A 17965-nucleotide genomic window follows, 5' to 3' on the forward strand; every position below is an offset into this window, starting at 1 on the left:
GGAGCGAAGCCTACCACAATGAAAACAAAATTTTCATATAGAAAACGGAGGCTGTGATGGATGTAGAATTCAGTCTTCCCTCTCTGGGCAGAAGCAAAATACTGCTAATGGAAATGCTTAGGAGCTCAATGAAGACTGGATTATTTGGGAAGTGAGAGTGCTTTTGTGTCCCTCTTCCTAAAGAAAGGCAAGAATTCCACCAAATCTTTTATATAATTTGGTGTCAAAAGCTTCAATAAACCAAAAAGTAGTTTATTTCCCATACAGGTCTCAAAAGTATCTCAGCAAAGGCAGCTCAGAGACCCAGCAAGAAAGAAACTATTTCTGGTCTCATTGATTTTTGCTCCTTCAATCATGGGAAGTTCAACAGGAAAAGTCTCAAACACAATATTTCATTCAAATTGCTCTGCCAGATTCAGGAGCAACCACATGAAAGATATCTGGATGTGAGGAGTTGCAAGAGATGAAGAAAGAAGTACTATAAATGCATTAGTGGTTCAGCAAATCTATTAAAAGATCCACTCAATAAAACAACATGGAATCCTATTCATTATGTAGAAGGGAAAACTATCGTAGCAGGAATGGATGGGTTCGTCTTTGTCTACTGGAACTTTTTTTAAATTAAAGTCTTCATAAATGACTGAGAAATTCTTCTTAAAATTCAAGCCTTGACTGCAGGAGTTTTTGCTCGGTGAGTAGGAAAGAAATTAGGCAATACATTAGGAAGAGGGCATTATGCATTTGGAGCTGCCCCTCTCACAGTAACTCAGGGTTCAGAACCAGGCTTTTCAGTAACTGCAGAGGGCCTGGCTGCTTGAAATAGTCTCGGCCCTGTTGGATTTCAGGGGCTGCTCATGCCTTAGAGCTTTTTTTTCCTGAACACATTCTCAAGATGCTGTCAGATATGGGTTCCTATCTCCTTGCAAGCTGATTAACTGATAAGGAAAATCAGCACCAAAGGTTAGAGAGCAGGCACCTTGCACAGGAAAGACAGGCTTCATCCTCTCCACTTTCCCCTCCTGCAGAATGAAACTGGGTTCACTGCAAATTCTCAAGTTAATGGGCTGTAAATATCTGGCAGCTAGGGCAGTTGTACAGGGCTGAGAGCCACAGGCCAGCCCTGGCACCCCATGAAATGAGTTCACCATCTTCAGCTCCTCCAAGCCTACATTTGCTGGAGGCACAGGCAGGGAGCAAACACCGGGATTGGAAGAGGCCAGCTAGAAGGCTCCCCCTAGTGGGAGACTGGACCAATGCCCCGGAAACACACCTCTTAAATGGGATATTGACTGCGTCTCAAAGAAGGGTTCCCAAAGACTTTCACATGACTCCACAAATTCACAAGCATCTTGAAAGAAAACACTCACCTCACAATATCTCTGGGACTTTGGCTTTTTCCTGAGTAAATTCGGGGAGTGGAAGAGTAAAGCCTCCTTTACCTTTCAACCAGAAAGTTGTTTGCTCTCCTTTGCCCTGTGGAAAATTTACAAATTTAAAACAAAACAATGTTAATCACCTAAACCTTTTTGAAACTTACATCACTGAGTAATTCTTTTTTACATGTCCCAACTGATAAACAGCATACAAGTGCCTGGCAATGGTCAATGCAATAAAATTACTATAAAGCAAAAGGGTGTAATATTCCCTGGAGGTCCTGGCTATAGATTTCTTCTGTACCACCAAGAATACACTCTACCTTGGAGAAGGGCAGATTATCACCTATGGGCCAAATTCAGCCCACTACTTGTGTTTGCAAATAAAGTTTTATTGGAACATGGCCATGCCTGTTGATTGACATATTGTCTATTGCTGCTTTTGAGCTACAACAGCAGTTAAGTAGTTACAACAAAGACTCTACGGCCCCTGAAGCCTGAAATATTTACTGTCTGGCCCTGTATAGAAAAGGTTTTCCAGGCCAGATGCAGTGGCTGATGCCAGCTAATCCCAGCACTTTGGGAGGCTGAAGTGGGTGGATCGCTTGAGGTCAGGAGTTCAAGACCAGCCTGACCAACATGGTGAAACTCAGTCTCTACTAAAAATCCAAAACAAAAACCAAAACAAAACAAAAAAAAAGCCGGGTGTGGTGGCACATGCCTGTAATCCCAGCGACTTGGGAGGCTGAGGCAGGAGAATCCCTTGAACCCAGGAGGCAGAGGTCACAATGAACTAAGATCACACGACTGTACTCCAGCCTGGGTGACACAGTAAGACTCCATCTCAAAAAAAAGAAAGAAAGAAAGAAAAAGTTTTCCAACTCCTGCTCTTCATTTAAGTGATTTTATTATATGCACGTGTGATTGCTTAGAATGGAAAGTCACAGAAGAAAGGAGGGTATATGTATTTGCATGGTTCTAATGAGAGCACAGTGCAAAACCCTGTCTATAAAGTGTGTGATCAGTGTTGCCTGAAGTGGATAATGATCTTATCCTCCAGAAGGAAAACAGTAGGCAAAAAGCAAATGCCTCTTCTAAAAGTATCCCCTGGTTAAAGCTAGGGGCCTGGAGGGATAACAATATTGTGTTTACGAAGTGTCATCAGTGATACCCACGCAAACTGCTGCTCTCCATTCTGGATGCCATGTTCACAGTGTCTCCAAATAGACAGTATCTGGGCATGGTAATTCCCACCACACCAGCCACCACAGGACCTGAAGAGTGGAGAACCAAAGACCGTAACTGCTCTGCATTGCCCGAGGCTGGACTCTACGATGCGCATCAAATTAACAAATGTAGTGATGCGCCCTCTTGGGGCAAAGTTTGGCAATAGGTTTTAGGGTTTACAGAAAGGAAACCGACAGAACCCACAAACTCCTGCTGGAAAGCGACATCATCACGGTCATTAAATGACCATGTCACTCATGAACTAGAGCTGTGAACAATGCCAACAGTGGCACAAACATGGGAGCAATTCATTCTGAGGATGGGGTTTTGTTTTTGTTGAGCCCTGGAAGATAGGTAGTAGCATAACTGGCTACAAAATTTGCTGGAACAGGTGCAGAGTGAAAACACAGGATACTTTGTGCAAAGATGATTAAAAATTGCCAGACGGTAACAGAAGAGCATGAAACGAAGCATGGACCACTTCTGCACAGATCACATGCCCATGAGTTGGCAAACACAGACCACATCAAAGGGCATTTGATGTTGAGGCGTGGAGGAAAAGTAGCCCTATATAACCCATCCTGGGGTTTGGTCTCTTCCTTTTTATTCTCTCTCTTTTTTCTTTTCTTTTCTTTTTTTTGACAGAGTTTCGCTTTGTTGCCCAGGCTGGAGTACAGTGGCACAATGTCAGCTCACTGCAACCTCCGCCTCCCAGGTTCAAGCAATTCTTGTGCCTCAGCCTCCTAAGTAGCTGAGATTACAGGTGCCTGCCACCACACCTGGCTGGTTTTCTGTATTTTAGTACAGACAGGGTTTCACCATGTTGCTAAGGTTGGTCTCAAACTCCTGAGCTCAGGCAATCCATCCATCTCGGCCTTCCAATTTGCTAGGACTACAGTCCTTATTTTTGGTTGAATATATTGAAGCCACTGTGTGACCTTGTTGTTACCAAGCAACCTAGCTAAATAGAAACACACATGCAGAGACAATTCAATCTTTTATTTCCCCTAAAGAGGTTACCGTTCAATGTCCAGGTTCCTAAAAGCCTTGGACATAGGAATGGAACCCAGAATGACCTGCCGTCATGCCTGCACCATCAGGCCATCCGTTTTGTCTACCTGTGTGGAAGCCAATCCGAAGCTGGAGCTTCTCCTAGAGCAAGCGCCCAGTCTGGAAGCAAATGAATGGTGGCACTGAGAAGTGCAGGGACATGGTGGCAATCTCAGCCACATGCTGGCTTCCATTGCAGATAGGGAGTCTACTAGCCACCATGTATGCGTCTCCAGTGGTCTCAACCTGAAAACAAAGCGACAGAGTGACCTTTGTTTCCCATGAGGGAGGCCAAGGGTAGGGGTGGGTCAGAGATTAAGGCCCCTCATTTGTTCTCAGCCTCGAGGCCCTGTTTTTGGATGTGTCACACTCCCTGACCTCCGCCCCATGCAAGTTCCAGCATTTCTTCAGTTCCTGCCCTTGTAATGGCTCTTCCACAAAGCCCACCTCACCCTCCTTCCCCCAGCCTCCCTCCCCACAGTCACTGTTTCCTCCTCTGAAATCCAATAGCAGCAGTGACTATATTTCCCCAGCCCAAATTCAGAACCAGTGAGACAGGGAGCAGTGTGCTCCTGGAGTCAACCTGGAAGGGTGAGGTGGATCGGTCAAGCAGAGACCATCCCCCCCCAACCTGAAATGTCCACGCCCCACACAAGGGCTCTTAGACACATTTATACATGGGTACGCATTATACATTATACAAAATGTATTCATATATGTGTAGCATGTATCTGCCTGTCTGTCCTCTTCCCCCTCTATCCTCCTAATAAAATCAGCTTTCAGATCTGTCATTCACAATAGAGAAATAAATGACAAGTAGTTACAGCCCTTTCCAGACACATTTGCATTTTAGCAGAATCCAAAGATGATGTGGTGAAGGTTGAATTGCGGGCATCAGCCTGATGGTAAGAACACCTCTGTTCTGGTGACCCCGAAATGATGCGAAGTCAACCAGTCAACAAGCCTCACCTGCTTCTGGGTTTCCTCTCCCCACCGTGATAACATCCTTCAGAAATACAAACTAAGTTTTAAAATGAGCTCAAGCAAAACACAACTGAGCAGGTAAACACTAAGAGGAAAATCCCAGAAGACGTCCTCCTAAGCAGGGAGGGTTCTGATTTTGTTGGGTGTGTGTGGTCTGCTCTTCAAGGTTATCTATACTATCCTTTCTTTCACCCTTGAACAGAGGCATCATTTGTGGGGAACACTGGGAGATCAACATTGAAGACGTGTCACTCTGTCACTGAGATATGTGACCATATGACCACACTGTCCCCCAAATCTCGCTGTCCCCAGGTCCACAGGCAGAGGCAGGGCCCTGGGATTGTGGTCGGAGCTGGTGCACTTGTGGCTGCCCACCAGGCATATATGAGCACAGGCACATGGTACTGTGCCCGGAGTCATGATCTGACCCCTTCTAAAGAGTCAGAACACACAGAAGGCAGCCCTCATCACCACCACCACCCAGCAGTCATGAAGAGCCAAAACGTTTCTGTTTTCCCCATCAAAAATGGCTTTCACTCTAGGTGACCATGTCCTTCTGTCTCCCAGAGTAGCACCCAGCAGGCAATTGTTGTTGCCCCCCTTTTAGCCATGCGTCTGCTAGTCTAAAATTGGGAGTCTTTCTTCACTCTGAATTGCTAAGGATCAGGACAACAGAGGTGAGACCCACACAAGATCCAAGGACAATCTTTGAAGGGGAGTAAACAGGAGCCTCTCTGCCTCGGAAGGAAACGTATTTAGGAAAGACGGGAAGGAATTAGTCAGTGGAAGGTCAATGCCTCTTTTTAAAAAGTGTTTACTGTGAGATGAAATAATGGAAGGAAACAGAGGAAAAACAGAGGAAACTGGTGATTTTTGACAAGCACATACATCTGTGACTAATCAAGACCTCTTCCAACAAAACAAACAAATAAAATATTGAGTATTGAGTTTCTGCCATGAAGTGACATAGACTGAAATGGAGTTTCCTCCTGGCTGATGTCTGGAATCAGTTCCATCCTCCATCAGGCCCCGGAGACAGCCCGCAAGAAGCACGAATGACCTCACAGCCAGGATGAGACGTCTCACCTTATACTCACGGTAATTTGTGATGATGTGATCGAATAAACTGTACAGGTCATTGAGGAGCTTGACGACTTGCGAGGGGGAGCTGAGAGAACAAAGCTTTGTGAATCCAACAATGTCAGAGAAAAAGATTGTCACAGACTCGAAATGTTCTGGTTCCACGGACCTTCCAGCTAGGAGTTGTTCTCCAGTGAAGCTGAAACCAGAGAAAGGGATCATTTTTGAATGGATCTTATTCATCTCCTCTCCTACAGACTCCCACAAAGTTGTCCTCATTGGTCCTTTTGCTTCAATGGCTAAGCTTTTGGTTAACAAAATTCATTATTTAGAGGAATTCTTTCAACATCCACTTCTCCACTTGCATTCTCTCCAAAGAGATATTTTAATTGACGGGTATAAATGGTGGGGGCGGGGTAGGAGAGAGGGTCACATAATGCCCTTACAAAAAGGATTTTCTTGATGTATATTGGTTATAGAGTTAGAGTGTAAAGACTCTGCAGTTGTGGAAGCGAATATAACCATTCACCAATCCACAAATCAATTTCATTTCAGTCAACCGATCTCACTAAAAATCCCTGCCCCCACTTCTTTGGTCTAGACATGCAAGAAGTGCACAGGAATTTTAACAGCAAATACTTCTGCCAAGTGTTAAGAGAGTGAACATGTAGAAACAGAACCAAAAATGGAGCAATATTTGAATGTGAAGCCACAGGTACATATTAAACTGTGCAAAGGTTTTGGACCTACAATCAAATACAGGGGAGTTAGCAATTAGTCAGACTCGTGAAACGAGGGCGCCATCTAGTGGCTACTCTCCTGTTGCTGCATCCGCCACCCTTCACATAAAAGACGAACTGCAGCCTCTATTTCTATGGATTCAGGAGAGTTTGCTTCTGTCTCCCTTTACAGGTGTACCAAACTGCACAAAAAATGCCTGACCCTTTTTAGAAGAGCCTGACATCCTCTTAGAAAAGTAATCATGGAAATTATCCCGCCTATGTGGGGCTGCTAGATGGTAATGCTGCAGCTTCGTCAAGTCCCCACTGCTTCCGAATACCTGGGCACCATAGTGGACAGAAGCTTCTCCACCTTCCTCTTCTCTGCAGTCAGCCGGCTGGTCCTCTCTTGCACCCATTCCTCCAGGTGATTGGCATACACTTCCAGCTTGCTCATCATACTGGCCAGTATGCTCACATGGCTTTAAAAGAAATCAGACATTGATGTTTTCTCCCAAGACCCTTAGGGCCTCAGTGGAACAGAGCTTCCAACTACACATTCCAGGAAAATATTTCTCACCTTTCAGGTGTCCTAGTTAAGGGTTGGCAGTGGACATTGGGGAGGTGACAATGGCAATGCAGCTGCGTGACAGGACAGAGCCTTTCACCAGCCCTCTGAGCTTAAGCTGCCTCCTTCATTTCTCTGAGTCTCACTTCACTCATTTGGAAAATGAAGACAATCACACGTACCTCATGTATGTACGATTACGCTGTTGTTCTGAGGATGTAGGGAGATAACATGCATAAAGTGTCTAGGGCCACATCCATCCACAGGTACTCAACAAACAGCGGCCTTCAATGGCCCATTCCCTGCCTCCCAACAGACATTGAGAATGAAGATTGTGGGATGGGTCATTTCTTTCTTTTCAGACGGTCTAATGTAAGGGGCAGTTCTAGATTCTATTAGTCCTTTGTTTTCGAAGGGTCTTCAGAGAACTCATTTAAATTCCTCATCTTCAGATGAGGAGACCTAGACTCACATAGGTAAATAGACTTGTAACATTGAGGTCCATATTTTCTAAGTAAAAAATCAGGATGTATCTTAAGCTTACTTAAGATGTACCTTTAGGTTAACTACCTTGATTTAATCATTCCACACAGTATATATGTCCCAAAACATCAGGTATACCATAAATATAAACAATGTTTCATTTGTTAATTTTATTTTTATTTAATTTTTTTGAGATGGAGTCTTGCTGTGTCACCCAGGCTGGAGTACAGTGCTGCGATCTCAGCTCACAACAACCTCCCCCTCCCAGGTTCAAACGATTCTCCTGTCTCAGCCTCCCGAGTAGCTGGGATTACAGGTGTGTGCCATCACGTCGGCTAATTTTTGTATTTTAAGTAGAGATGGGGTTTCACCATGTTGGTTAGCCTGGTCTCAATCTCCTGACCTCAGGTGATCCACCTGCCTCAGCCTCCCAAAGTGCTGGGATTACAGGCTTGAGCCACCACATCCAGCCTCATTTGTTAATTTTAAAAACAATATAAAAATAATTTTTAAAATTTAAAAACTATTATGAGCTTGGAAATGCAGAACACGGGGCTATTGCGTTAAGAATGCATAGCTGGCCGGGCGCGGTGGCTCACGCCTGTAATCCCAGCACTTTGGGAGGCTGAGGTGGGTGGATCGCGAGGTCAGGAGATTGAGACCATCCTGGCTAACACAGTGAAACCCTGTCTCTACTAAAAAAAATACAAAAAAATTAGCCAGGCATGGTGGCGGGCACCTGTAGTCCCAGCTACTCAGAAGGCTGAAGCAGGAGAATGGTGTGAACCCAGGAGGCGGAGCTTGCAGTGAGCTGAGCTTGCACCACTGCACTCCAGCCTGGGCGACAGAGCGAGACTCCATCTCAAAAAAAAAAAAAAAAAAAAGAAAGAAAGAAAAAGAAAGAGAGACATAGCTGAAGCCAGGTGTGGTGACTCACGCCTGCAATCCCAGCACTTTGGGAGCCCAAGGCGGGCAGATCACCTGAGGTTAGGAGTCTGAGATCAGCTGGGCCAACATAGCAAAACCCTGTCTCTATTAAAAATATGAAAATTAGCCAGGCGTAGTGGCACACACCTACAGTCCTAGCTACTCAGGAGGCTGAGGCATGAGAATCACTTGAAGCCAGGAGGCAGAGATTGCGGTGAGCCAAGATCACACCACTGCACTCCAGCCTGTGTAACAGAGCAAGACCCTGACCCAAAAAATGTTTTGTTTGTTTAAAAAAAATGCATAGCTGAAGGTCCAAATTAAGAGTAGACACCTGACTCCCAGCCTGGGGCTCTTTCCACCAACTGAAGCTACCTCTAACATGGGCATGTCTTCCTAAATTCATGTACTGAAAGATGATACAATTATGTGGTGTAAAGGAAGCTACTATTGAGAAAGTTGTTGGAGACGCATGAATGATTTAAGTCATAACCTACCCTACAGATGGTGAGTAATTTTTATCTCATAGTCCAGTCCGAACTGATTAGCCTAACCCTTGGAATGCTGATTTGAAACAGATTCTGAAGCCATGTCAAAACTCCCTAGAAACAAGGACCTTAACTGATTAGTGACATCTGAGATAGACAAAGAAGGCAGTAAAATTATTAATATCTGATCCATTTTTGTGGCATTTATGAAATAAAGGGCAAATTTCTCACTCCACTGCAACCAGCATGTAGTACAGTGCTTTGTGTATGGTAAGCCCTGAGTGAGTGTATGAGGAAGGAAGGAAGGAAGGAAGGAAGGAAGGAAGGAAGGAAGGAAGGAAGGAAGGAAGGAAGGAAGGAAGGAAGGAAGGGAGGGAGCGAGGGAGGGAGGGAGGGAGAGAGGGAGGGAGGGAGGGAATGAGTTGCATAGAACCAATCACAGCCACATAGTTTCAAATTTTTTTTTTGTTTTTTAGAAACGGTCTCGTTCTGTCACCCAGGCTGCAGTACAGTGGCACAATCATAGCTCACTGGAGCCTTGACCTCCAGGGCTCAAGCGATTCTCAGCCCCCTAAGAAACTAAAACTATAGGCTCACACCACCACACCTGGCTAATTTTTTATTTTATTTTTTATAGATATAGAATCTCACCATGTTGACCAGGCTGGTCTTGAACTCCTGGCCTCAAGGGATCCTCCTGCCTTAGCCTCCTAAAGCACTGGGATTACATGCATGAGCCACCATGCCTGGCAGCTCTAAAATCCTAATGGTTAACTGAGTGAGAGTAAATATCTGTTGCACATCTAACTTACCCTCTGGGAATGGCCTCTCATAAAGTTTTCTTGATGGAAGAGGAACTAGGTCTTTTCTCCAGAGATTCCTCCCAACATACCCTCACCATGGCCATGATGTTTTCATTGCCCTTCTCCTCAGGCAGGGAAGGTCGCAGTGGGACTGCTGCTGCAGGGTCTTTGATTTGGTTGATGATTTCTGAAATTCATGTTGGGTTTAGACAGCCAAACATCAGAGCTTTGTGCCACTTACTACACTTCATTTTCAATAGTAATTGTGCTCTTATATTTGTAAACTGAGTTTTTAAATAAATAGAACACATTGGAATTCCAAAGTAATCTGGATATTTTAATAGGATACTCTGAATCTGCCTGGAAAATGAACAATTCTAATGAAAAACATATAAACACCCTCCTAATTAATTTGTTTTCAAATCACGATTTTTAAAAATAGAACTTTGCTTGATGTGAAGCATATCTCCATATAATTTCAGGAATGTATAGGCATTTCGTGTTGGAAACCCCCAAACTGTGCTTCATGCAATTTTGTTAAATTTTCTGCAATATGTTGCATAAATGTTATTTTAACACATAATAAACATTGCCATCATGTCCTGCCTCTCTGTCCAATTTTGTAAACCTAATTTTTCCCACTTCTTCACTGGCCCCTACTGACATTTACTAAACATTCTGCTTAACCAGATGTTGTCAAGGGAATAATACTTTGAGAAAAATGTATACATGTTTTGGTATAAAAATAATAAAAATACTGTGCATGCAACAACATGGATAAGTCTTATATGCATTATTACTAAGTTAGAGAAACCAGTCAGAAAAGGCTGTGTACTGTATGATTCTATTTACATGGCACCCCAGAAGCAACAACACCCCAGCAGCAATGGGCATATCTGGTGTCATTTCTTTTCTTTTTTTTTTTTTTTTTTGAGATAGACTCTGGCCCTAGTGCCCAGGCTGGAGTGCAGTGGCGTGATCTTGGCTCACTGCAACCTCCGCCTCCCAGGTTCAAGCAATTCTCCTGCCTCAGCTTCCCCAGTAGCTGGGACTAAGGCGTGTGCCACCATGCCCAGCTAATTTTTGTACTTTTAATAGAGATGGGGTTTCACCATGTTGGCCAGGATGGTCTTGATCTCTTGACCTTGTGATTCTCTTACTTTCTAATACCTTTAACCAACAAAAGAAGTCATGGCTTCTTGGCGAATTGACTGCTTCTAGCACTGGGGCAGGAGATACGCAAAATGAGACTTTCTTGTTTTCCCAGAAAGTAAGGAAATATACATTCTAGAAAAGACAAAATGTTAGAGACAGAAAACAAACCAGTGGTTGCCAAGAGTATGGGGAGCAGAGAGCATTGACTATATGAAATGCCGGGGATACTTTTAGGATGAGGAAAGTTTTCTGTAGGATACTACAGTGGTGGCTAGATTACACTATATATTTGCCAAAACCCATAGAGTTTTATAGCACAAAAGTAAGCCATAAGGAAAGCAAACTTTAAAATATACCAATTGGGAAATTATGCAACCCCAAGATAGAATGCAGACAGCAATAAAAGAATCTAACAGCGTTACAAATATACGGCATAATCTTACTGATGGGATGAGTGAGAAAGAATGCTGACCTACATACATCGCCTCTGAAATGACTAGAGACTTTAAGACTAAAGACAAAAGGAACTATTCATAATCATCGCACTCTAGTTGGTAAAACTGTTTCTCATGGGGATGCAGATTAACAAGTCTGAAATCACTGAACACACATATGGGGACTGAACAAAGTACATGGGTGGTGGATGGTGGGAGCCAGGATCTCAATGTTGGAATTTACAGAAAAGTAATGGGAAGACTGCAATGAACCATGATGGTGATGAGTTACATTTCGAGACATCAATGGGAACTCATGTTTAGTTTAATGTAGATGCAGATATATGTGTATGTGTGCATGTGTAATTATAGAGATATGTATACACACGGGTTATTACATATACATATTTCCTTACTCTGTCCACCGAGAGGGCCCGTAAGTAACAACCCCCTAGTAGCAGTGAGCACATCTAGTGTCAGCTCTAACTTTCTAATACCTTTCTCCAACAAAAGAAGCCAGGGCTTGTTGGAGAGATTTGGTTGCTTGTTTCTGCCCCTAGCACTGGGGCAGGGGATATGCAAAATGAGACTTTCTTGTCTTACCAGAAAGTAAGGAAATATGCAGAAACAAGACAAAACACCACAGTGATGGCTACACATACAAGAGACACAGAAGCTACCTGAAACTGAATGGCGAAAATTGGAACAATTTAAGCTACAAAATAAATAAAGTGATATTCAGTTATAACCCAAAGTATAAAATATCCATGAGTTCATGCTGACATAAGTACTTGAAGAAATAAATGAATGGGCAGAGTAGACAAATCTCCCACGGAGAAGAATTCCAAATACTCCTTCCTCAAAGAGGTGGAGCCTGACTCCCCACCCTTTTTTTTCTTTTTTTTCTCTCTTTTTTTGAGACAGGGTCTCTGTCACCCAGACTGGAGTGCAGTGGCAGGATCTTTACTCCGCCTCCCGGGCTCAAGCAATCTTCGCACCTCAGCTTCCAGAGTAGCTGCTAGGACGCTGCCACACTTGGGTAATTTTTGTATTTTTGTAAAGACTGGGTCTCCCTATATGCCCAGGTTGCTCTCAAACTCCTGGACTCAAGCGATCCTCCCTCTTTGGCCTCCCACAATGTTGGGATTACAGGCGTGAGCCACCACACCCAGCCTAACTCCTCACTCAGTCCTAGACTAAGTATGGAAGGGAGAAATCAGAGTAACTTTATGGTGGAGAAATTGACAAACACTTCCCCAGCCAAGTGATCAAGGTCAACATCAACAGCAATAATCAATGAAAAGGACAATTTACCTGTGCAGTCATCCTTCAAAACACACAAACGCCAAACCACGAGAAAAGAAAAACAAATCAGACAAATTCCACATGAAAGAACTTCTACAAAATATCCGACCAGTACTCCTCAGAAGTGTCAAGGTCATTGAAAATAAAGTCTGAGAAATTTTCCCAGAGAAGCTTAAGGAGACATGATGACCAATTGTAACGTGGTACCTTGGATGGGGTTCAGAGACAGAAAAAGGACATTAGGCAAGAACTAGGAAATCTGAATAATATATGGCTGTTAGTTTAATATAATAAAAAAAATACAGGTTACAAAACTGTGCATAAAATGTCATCTTGTTTAAGTGTACATGTTTAACGCCTAAAACTATTCTGAAAGTATGTGCATTAAAAAGCACTCTAGGAGCCAGGCACGGTGGCTCACACCTGTAATCCCAACACTTTGGGAACCCAAGGCGGGGGGGATCACTTGAGGTCAACAGTTTGTGAGACCAGCCTACCAACATGGCAAAACCCCATCTCTACTAAAAATATAAAAATTAGCCAAGCATGGTGGTGGATGCCTGTAGTCCTAGCTACTTAGGAGGCCGAGGCAGGAGAATCACTTGAACCGGGGGGTGGAGGTTGCAGTGAGCTGAGATCACGCCATCACACTCCAGCCTGGGTGACAGAGAGAGATTCCATCTCAAAAAAAAAGTACTCTGGAAAATTGTGTTTTACTTCCCAAATGAAGTACATTTTGAGACATGAGACAGCAATGGCTTCAAAAGCAGTGACTGAATTACTATGGCATCTTCTGCTTTCTGTGTTTAGCTCTAAGAAATGAAAGAATCAGAAAAATGATACAGGACTTCGAGAGCAAATTCGAACCCATGGGTCTGCACTTCAGAGAACTTGTGTGAATTACCTAGTAACTTCTAGCCAGCTGTTTCCATCCTATAATCTTTAACCGTCTACTAGACAAGTTAGCACCGTTGCTCATTTGCTTTGGCAATGTGCATCAGAATCGCTGGGGAGCTTGCTGAAACACAGATTTCTGGACCAATTCCTCCACAGTTTTTCCAATGAAGCAGGTCAGGAGTGGGGCCTGAAAATGTGCATTTCTGACACGTTTCCAGCTGATGCTGATGCTGCTGGTCCAAGGACCACAAGGACCAAGGCCAGTGCTTCTCTGTGGCTTTATCAGCATCACCTGGGAGGGTGATGGAAATGCACATTCTCAAGCCTCACCCCAGACCTCCTGAGTCAGAAACCCCAAGAGTGGAACCCAACAATGTTGTGTTTTAACCACCTCCGGGTGATTCTGATGCCCGCCACAGTTTGAGAACCACGGGTCTTGTGTGCCCAGAGAATCAATAGCTACTCCGTTCCCAGGACAAGCTTTGTTTGTAGGAAAGTGTCGGAAGTTAATTGAAGAAGTGTTTGCCCATAAATTAGTGGTTGTAGTCCTGTGAATACACAGTCCCATGTAGCCAGCTCTCAGTTAATTTTGTGAGCTCAACAATGAAGGGGAAATACACTGATTGTCCACAGTATCTTCCCTTACAGAACCGAACTGGCAAAACTAGGCGGTGATGGGGTTGAGGGACTGTGGATGGGCTCCTGCCTGGGCTCAGTCTGGGAATATTTGTGTGTGTGCTTGATGCCAAAGTTAGATGCACTTGGATTTTGAGTTACTGTTTTTCATTAATCTCACCTCTCCTTTATTTAACTGGAAACTAGAAACTGGAATCTGGTCTAAAAGCAATTGCATATCCTCACAATGGGCTCCTGACTCAAAAAGTCTCCAGGTAATAGATAATGACCTAAAGCCGAGGCTTGAGAAAGGCCACTGAGGATAGGCTAGAAATGGTAGGCAAAGCAAGAAAAAAAAAAAAAATTCGAGAGAAAGTGGGTTGAGTTTACTTAGAAACTCACACTCACATGTGTGCACACACACACTGGTATCTTCTCTCCAAGCAGCCTGAGCTGCTACATATTACAATCACGCCAGGAGCTTTGAAACCCTGACACTTAGGCAGCACCCCAAACCAATGATATCAGAATCTCAGGCTGAGATCCAGGCATCAGCCGTTAAGAGACAATCCAGCAAAAAGAAAAAAAAAAAAAAGCCCAAAAATATCCTTTGTAAGTGGACAACTGAACAGCATTTATCATGGATTTTAAATATATTTAAAATATATTTATCTCCTCAATTTCATGGCTAGAAATCTAGCCTGAAGAAACATTCACCCATGTGTGCAAAGATATAGAGCTGCTCATTGCAGCAATTTCCAAAATGTGTATCAAGGTACCATTTATGGCATATTCTCACAATAAAAAATATTGCAAACCTTAAGAAAGAATAGGGCAAATTTGTATATAGGAATATGAGGTGAGAGGTGTCCAGGCAGAGGGAACAGTACACACAAAGGGTCTGGGGTAGAAATGTGTCTGGAGTGGTAGAAACATTTCCATCACTCCAAAGTAAACCCCTTGCTCATGAAGCAGTTTCTCCCTGTTCTCCCGACCCCCAACCCCTGGTAACCACCACCAACCTGCATTCTGTCTTTATAAATCTGTCTATGTTGGTGACGCATGAAGGTGGCCAGCGTGACTGAAAGGAGTGAGCCATAAGAGGTGACAGTAGGAAGGTGCGGTGGGCTGAATCGTGGTTCCTAAAGGGAAATGTCCAAATCCGAATGCCCAGAATCTACAAATGTTTCCTTATTTGGGAAAGGGGATATAAACCAACTATGCAAATAGAATTAAGTTAAGGATCTCAGGTTGAAGAGGTCATCTTGGATGCCAGGGGTGGGACCCAAATCCAATGACAAATATCCTCATAAGCGGCACAGCCAGGATAAGTACACAGAGGAGGAGACAATGTGAAGACAGAGCTGGAGGTTGAGGCCATGCAGCCACAAACCCAGGAATGCTGGGGCAGCCACCAGTAGCTGAAAGAGGCAGAGAATGGAACCTTCCCTAGAGCTTCCAGAGGGAGCAGACCCTTGACAACGCTTTGACTTTAGACATCTGGCCTCTAGAACTGCCAGAGAATAAACATCGGTGTTTCAAGCCACCAAGCTTGTGGTCACTGTTATACTCCCCTAGGAAACTAATCCAGAAGGCCACAGAGGTTACACGGTTTCAAGGCCTTCGGTGGTCTTGTAGGCCAATGAGGAGGACTTAGTTTTCACTCCTCAGATAGGAAGCCAGGGGAGGATTCTGATAGAGAAGTGACATAATCTGCCTCATTTTCTAATAGGGTCCCTCTGGCTGCTGTAATACAATAAATTATATAATTAGGGGTCCCTTGATTTTTTTTTGGTAACCAAAATGGAATTCGTTTTCTAATTTAAAAAAGAATATGAATTTTTCTTTTTCTTTCTTTTTTTTTTTTTTTCCTGAGTCTGCTTGCTAGGGAAAGAACATGAATTTTTCAATAAAAAATAATGGAATAAATTGTAAATTAATAAAACAATTAATTTTAAAAACCAGCATTTCAAAGCTAGCCCAGACAACCAAAACTTCCCAAGTAGGCTCTCCCACTTTACCATCCGGTGCCTCATAGAGGTCATCAGAGGGCCCATGGTCCCAGTGTGGATCAGTTCCCTCATCAGAATGGTGAAGCTATAAACATCTCCTTGTGGGGTACCCGACCAGGGCACCTCCGGGAGCCGCAGCTGCTCTGGGGCAGTCCAGTAGAGCTCTGCAGAGCAATGGGATGTCCACATCGATTGAGGGTGCTGCTGGGCAAAACTGGAAAAGCCACCCCTTCATCCTTGGGGGCACAGGAGAAAGGAAGGCATCCAGCCCTGAGCCATCAGCCCCAATGGTGTCTGGTTTGAAGAGCAGATAGGGGTCCGTGTGTGTGAATATGGAGAAAATCAGCAGGAAGGATGTGCACTAACATGTTAATGGTGGTTTACTCAAGACTAAAATTACAGCTGGTTTTCATGTTCATGTTCCTTCTCTGTATTGCCTTCATTTTTAAAAACAATTGTGGTATGATTCATAGAACATAAAATTAACCATTTTAGGCTGGGTGCACTTCACGCCTGTAATCCCAGCACTGTGGGAGGCTGAGGCGGGAGGATAAATTGAGGTCAGGAGTTCCAGACCAGCCTGGCCAACATGGTGAAACCCCTCATCTATTAAAAATACAAAAATTGCTGGGCATGGTGGCTCATGTCTATAATCCCAGCACTTTGGGTAGCCAAGGCAGGTGGATCACCTGAGGTCAGGAGTTCAAGACGAGTCTGACCAACATGGAGAAACCCCATCTCTCCTAAAATTACAAAATTAGCTGGTCATGGTGGCACATGCCTGTAATCCCAGCACCTTGGGAGGTTGAGGCAGGAGAATCGCTTGAACCCAGGTGGCAGAGGTTGTGGTGAGCCAAGATCATGCCATTGCACTCCAGTCTGGGCAACAAGAGTAAAACTCTGTCTCTAATAAATAAATAATAAAAATAAATAAAAATACAAAAATTAGCCGGGCATGGTGGAGCACATCTGTACTCCCAGCTACTCGGAGGGCTGAGGCAGGAGAATCACTAGAACCCAGGAGGCAAAGGTTGCAGTGAGTCGAGATCGCACCACTGCCCTCCAGCCTGGGCAACAGATCAAGACTTCATCTCAAAAAAAATAAATAAAAAAAATAAAATAACCATTTTAAATGAACAATTCGGTGGCCTTTAGCACATTCATAATGTTATGCAACCACCACCACCTCTATCTAGCTCCAAAACATTTCCATCACTCCAAAGTAAACTCCTTATTCATGAAGCAGTTTCTCCTTGTTCTCCCGACCCTCAACCCCTGATAACCACCACCAACTTGCATTCTGTCTCTATAGATGTATCTATCTATTCTAGATATTTCACACACCTTCCTTTTTTGCAGTGAAGTCTAAAAGCTTATGTCATTATAGGTCATAGTCATTAAAAGAAAAGATAAATATTAGAGGATGTGGAAGGTGAACTAGGACAGCTGCTAGCAGGTCTCAGTTGGGCACGGTGGCTCATGCCTATAATCCCAGCACTTTGGGACGCTGAGGAGAGCAAATCACCTGAGGTCAGGAATTCAAGACTGGCCTGGCCAACACGACGAAATCCCGTCTCCATTAAAATTACAGAAATTAGTCAGGCGTGATGGCGTATGCCTGTAATCCCCAGCTACACGGGAGGCTGAGGCATGAGAATTGCTTGAACCCAGGAGACAAGAGTTTGCAATGAGTCAAGATTGCACCACTGCACTCCAGCCTGGGCAACAGAGTGAGACTCTGTCTCATAATTAATTAATTACTTAATTAATAATAATAACAAAATTTCTCCCCTTGTCCTTTTTTTTTTTTTTTTTTTTTTTTTGACAGGGTCTCTAAAGGCTGGA

At 43.8% G+C, this 17965-nt stretch overlaps 1 protein-coding gene across 1 annotated transcript in view; it reads right to left on the reverse strand.

Moving 5' to 3' along the window:
• Positions 1 to 887: 887 nt before the first annotated feature.
• Positions 888 to 17965, reverse strand: part of LOC103216524 (guanylate cyclase 2G-like) — a 43815-nt gene continuing 26737 nt past the window's right edge. The window contains 8 exon segments of the mRNA XM_073019532.1: positions 888 to 1174; positions 2549 to 2647; positions 3719 to 3896; positions 5721 to 5913; positions 6775 to 6915; positions 9712 to 9889; positions 16130 to 16171; positions 16174 to 16284. Of these exon segments, the coding sequence (XP_072875633.1) occupies positions 888 to 1174; positions 2549 to 2647; positions 3719 to 3896; positions 5721 to 5913; positions 6775 to 6915; positions 9712 to 9889; positions 16130 to 16171; positions 16174 to 16284 (1229 nt within the window).

This window comes from Chlorocebus sabaeus, chromosome 9 (assembly GCF_047675955.1).
Source record: "Chlorocebus sabaeus isolate Y175 chromosome 9, mChlSab1.0.hap1, whole genome shotgun sequence".
NCBI lineage: Eukaryota > Metazoa > Chordata > Mammalia > Primates > Cercopithecidae > Chlorocebus > Chlorocebus sabaeus.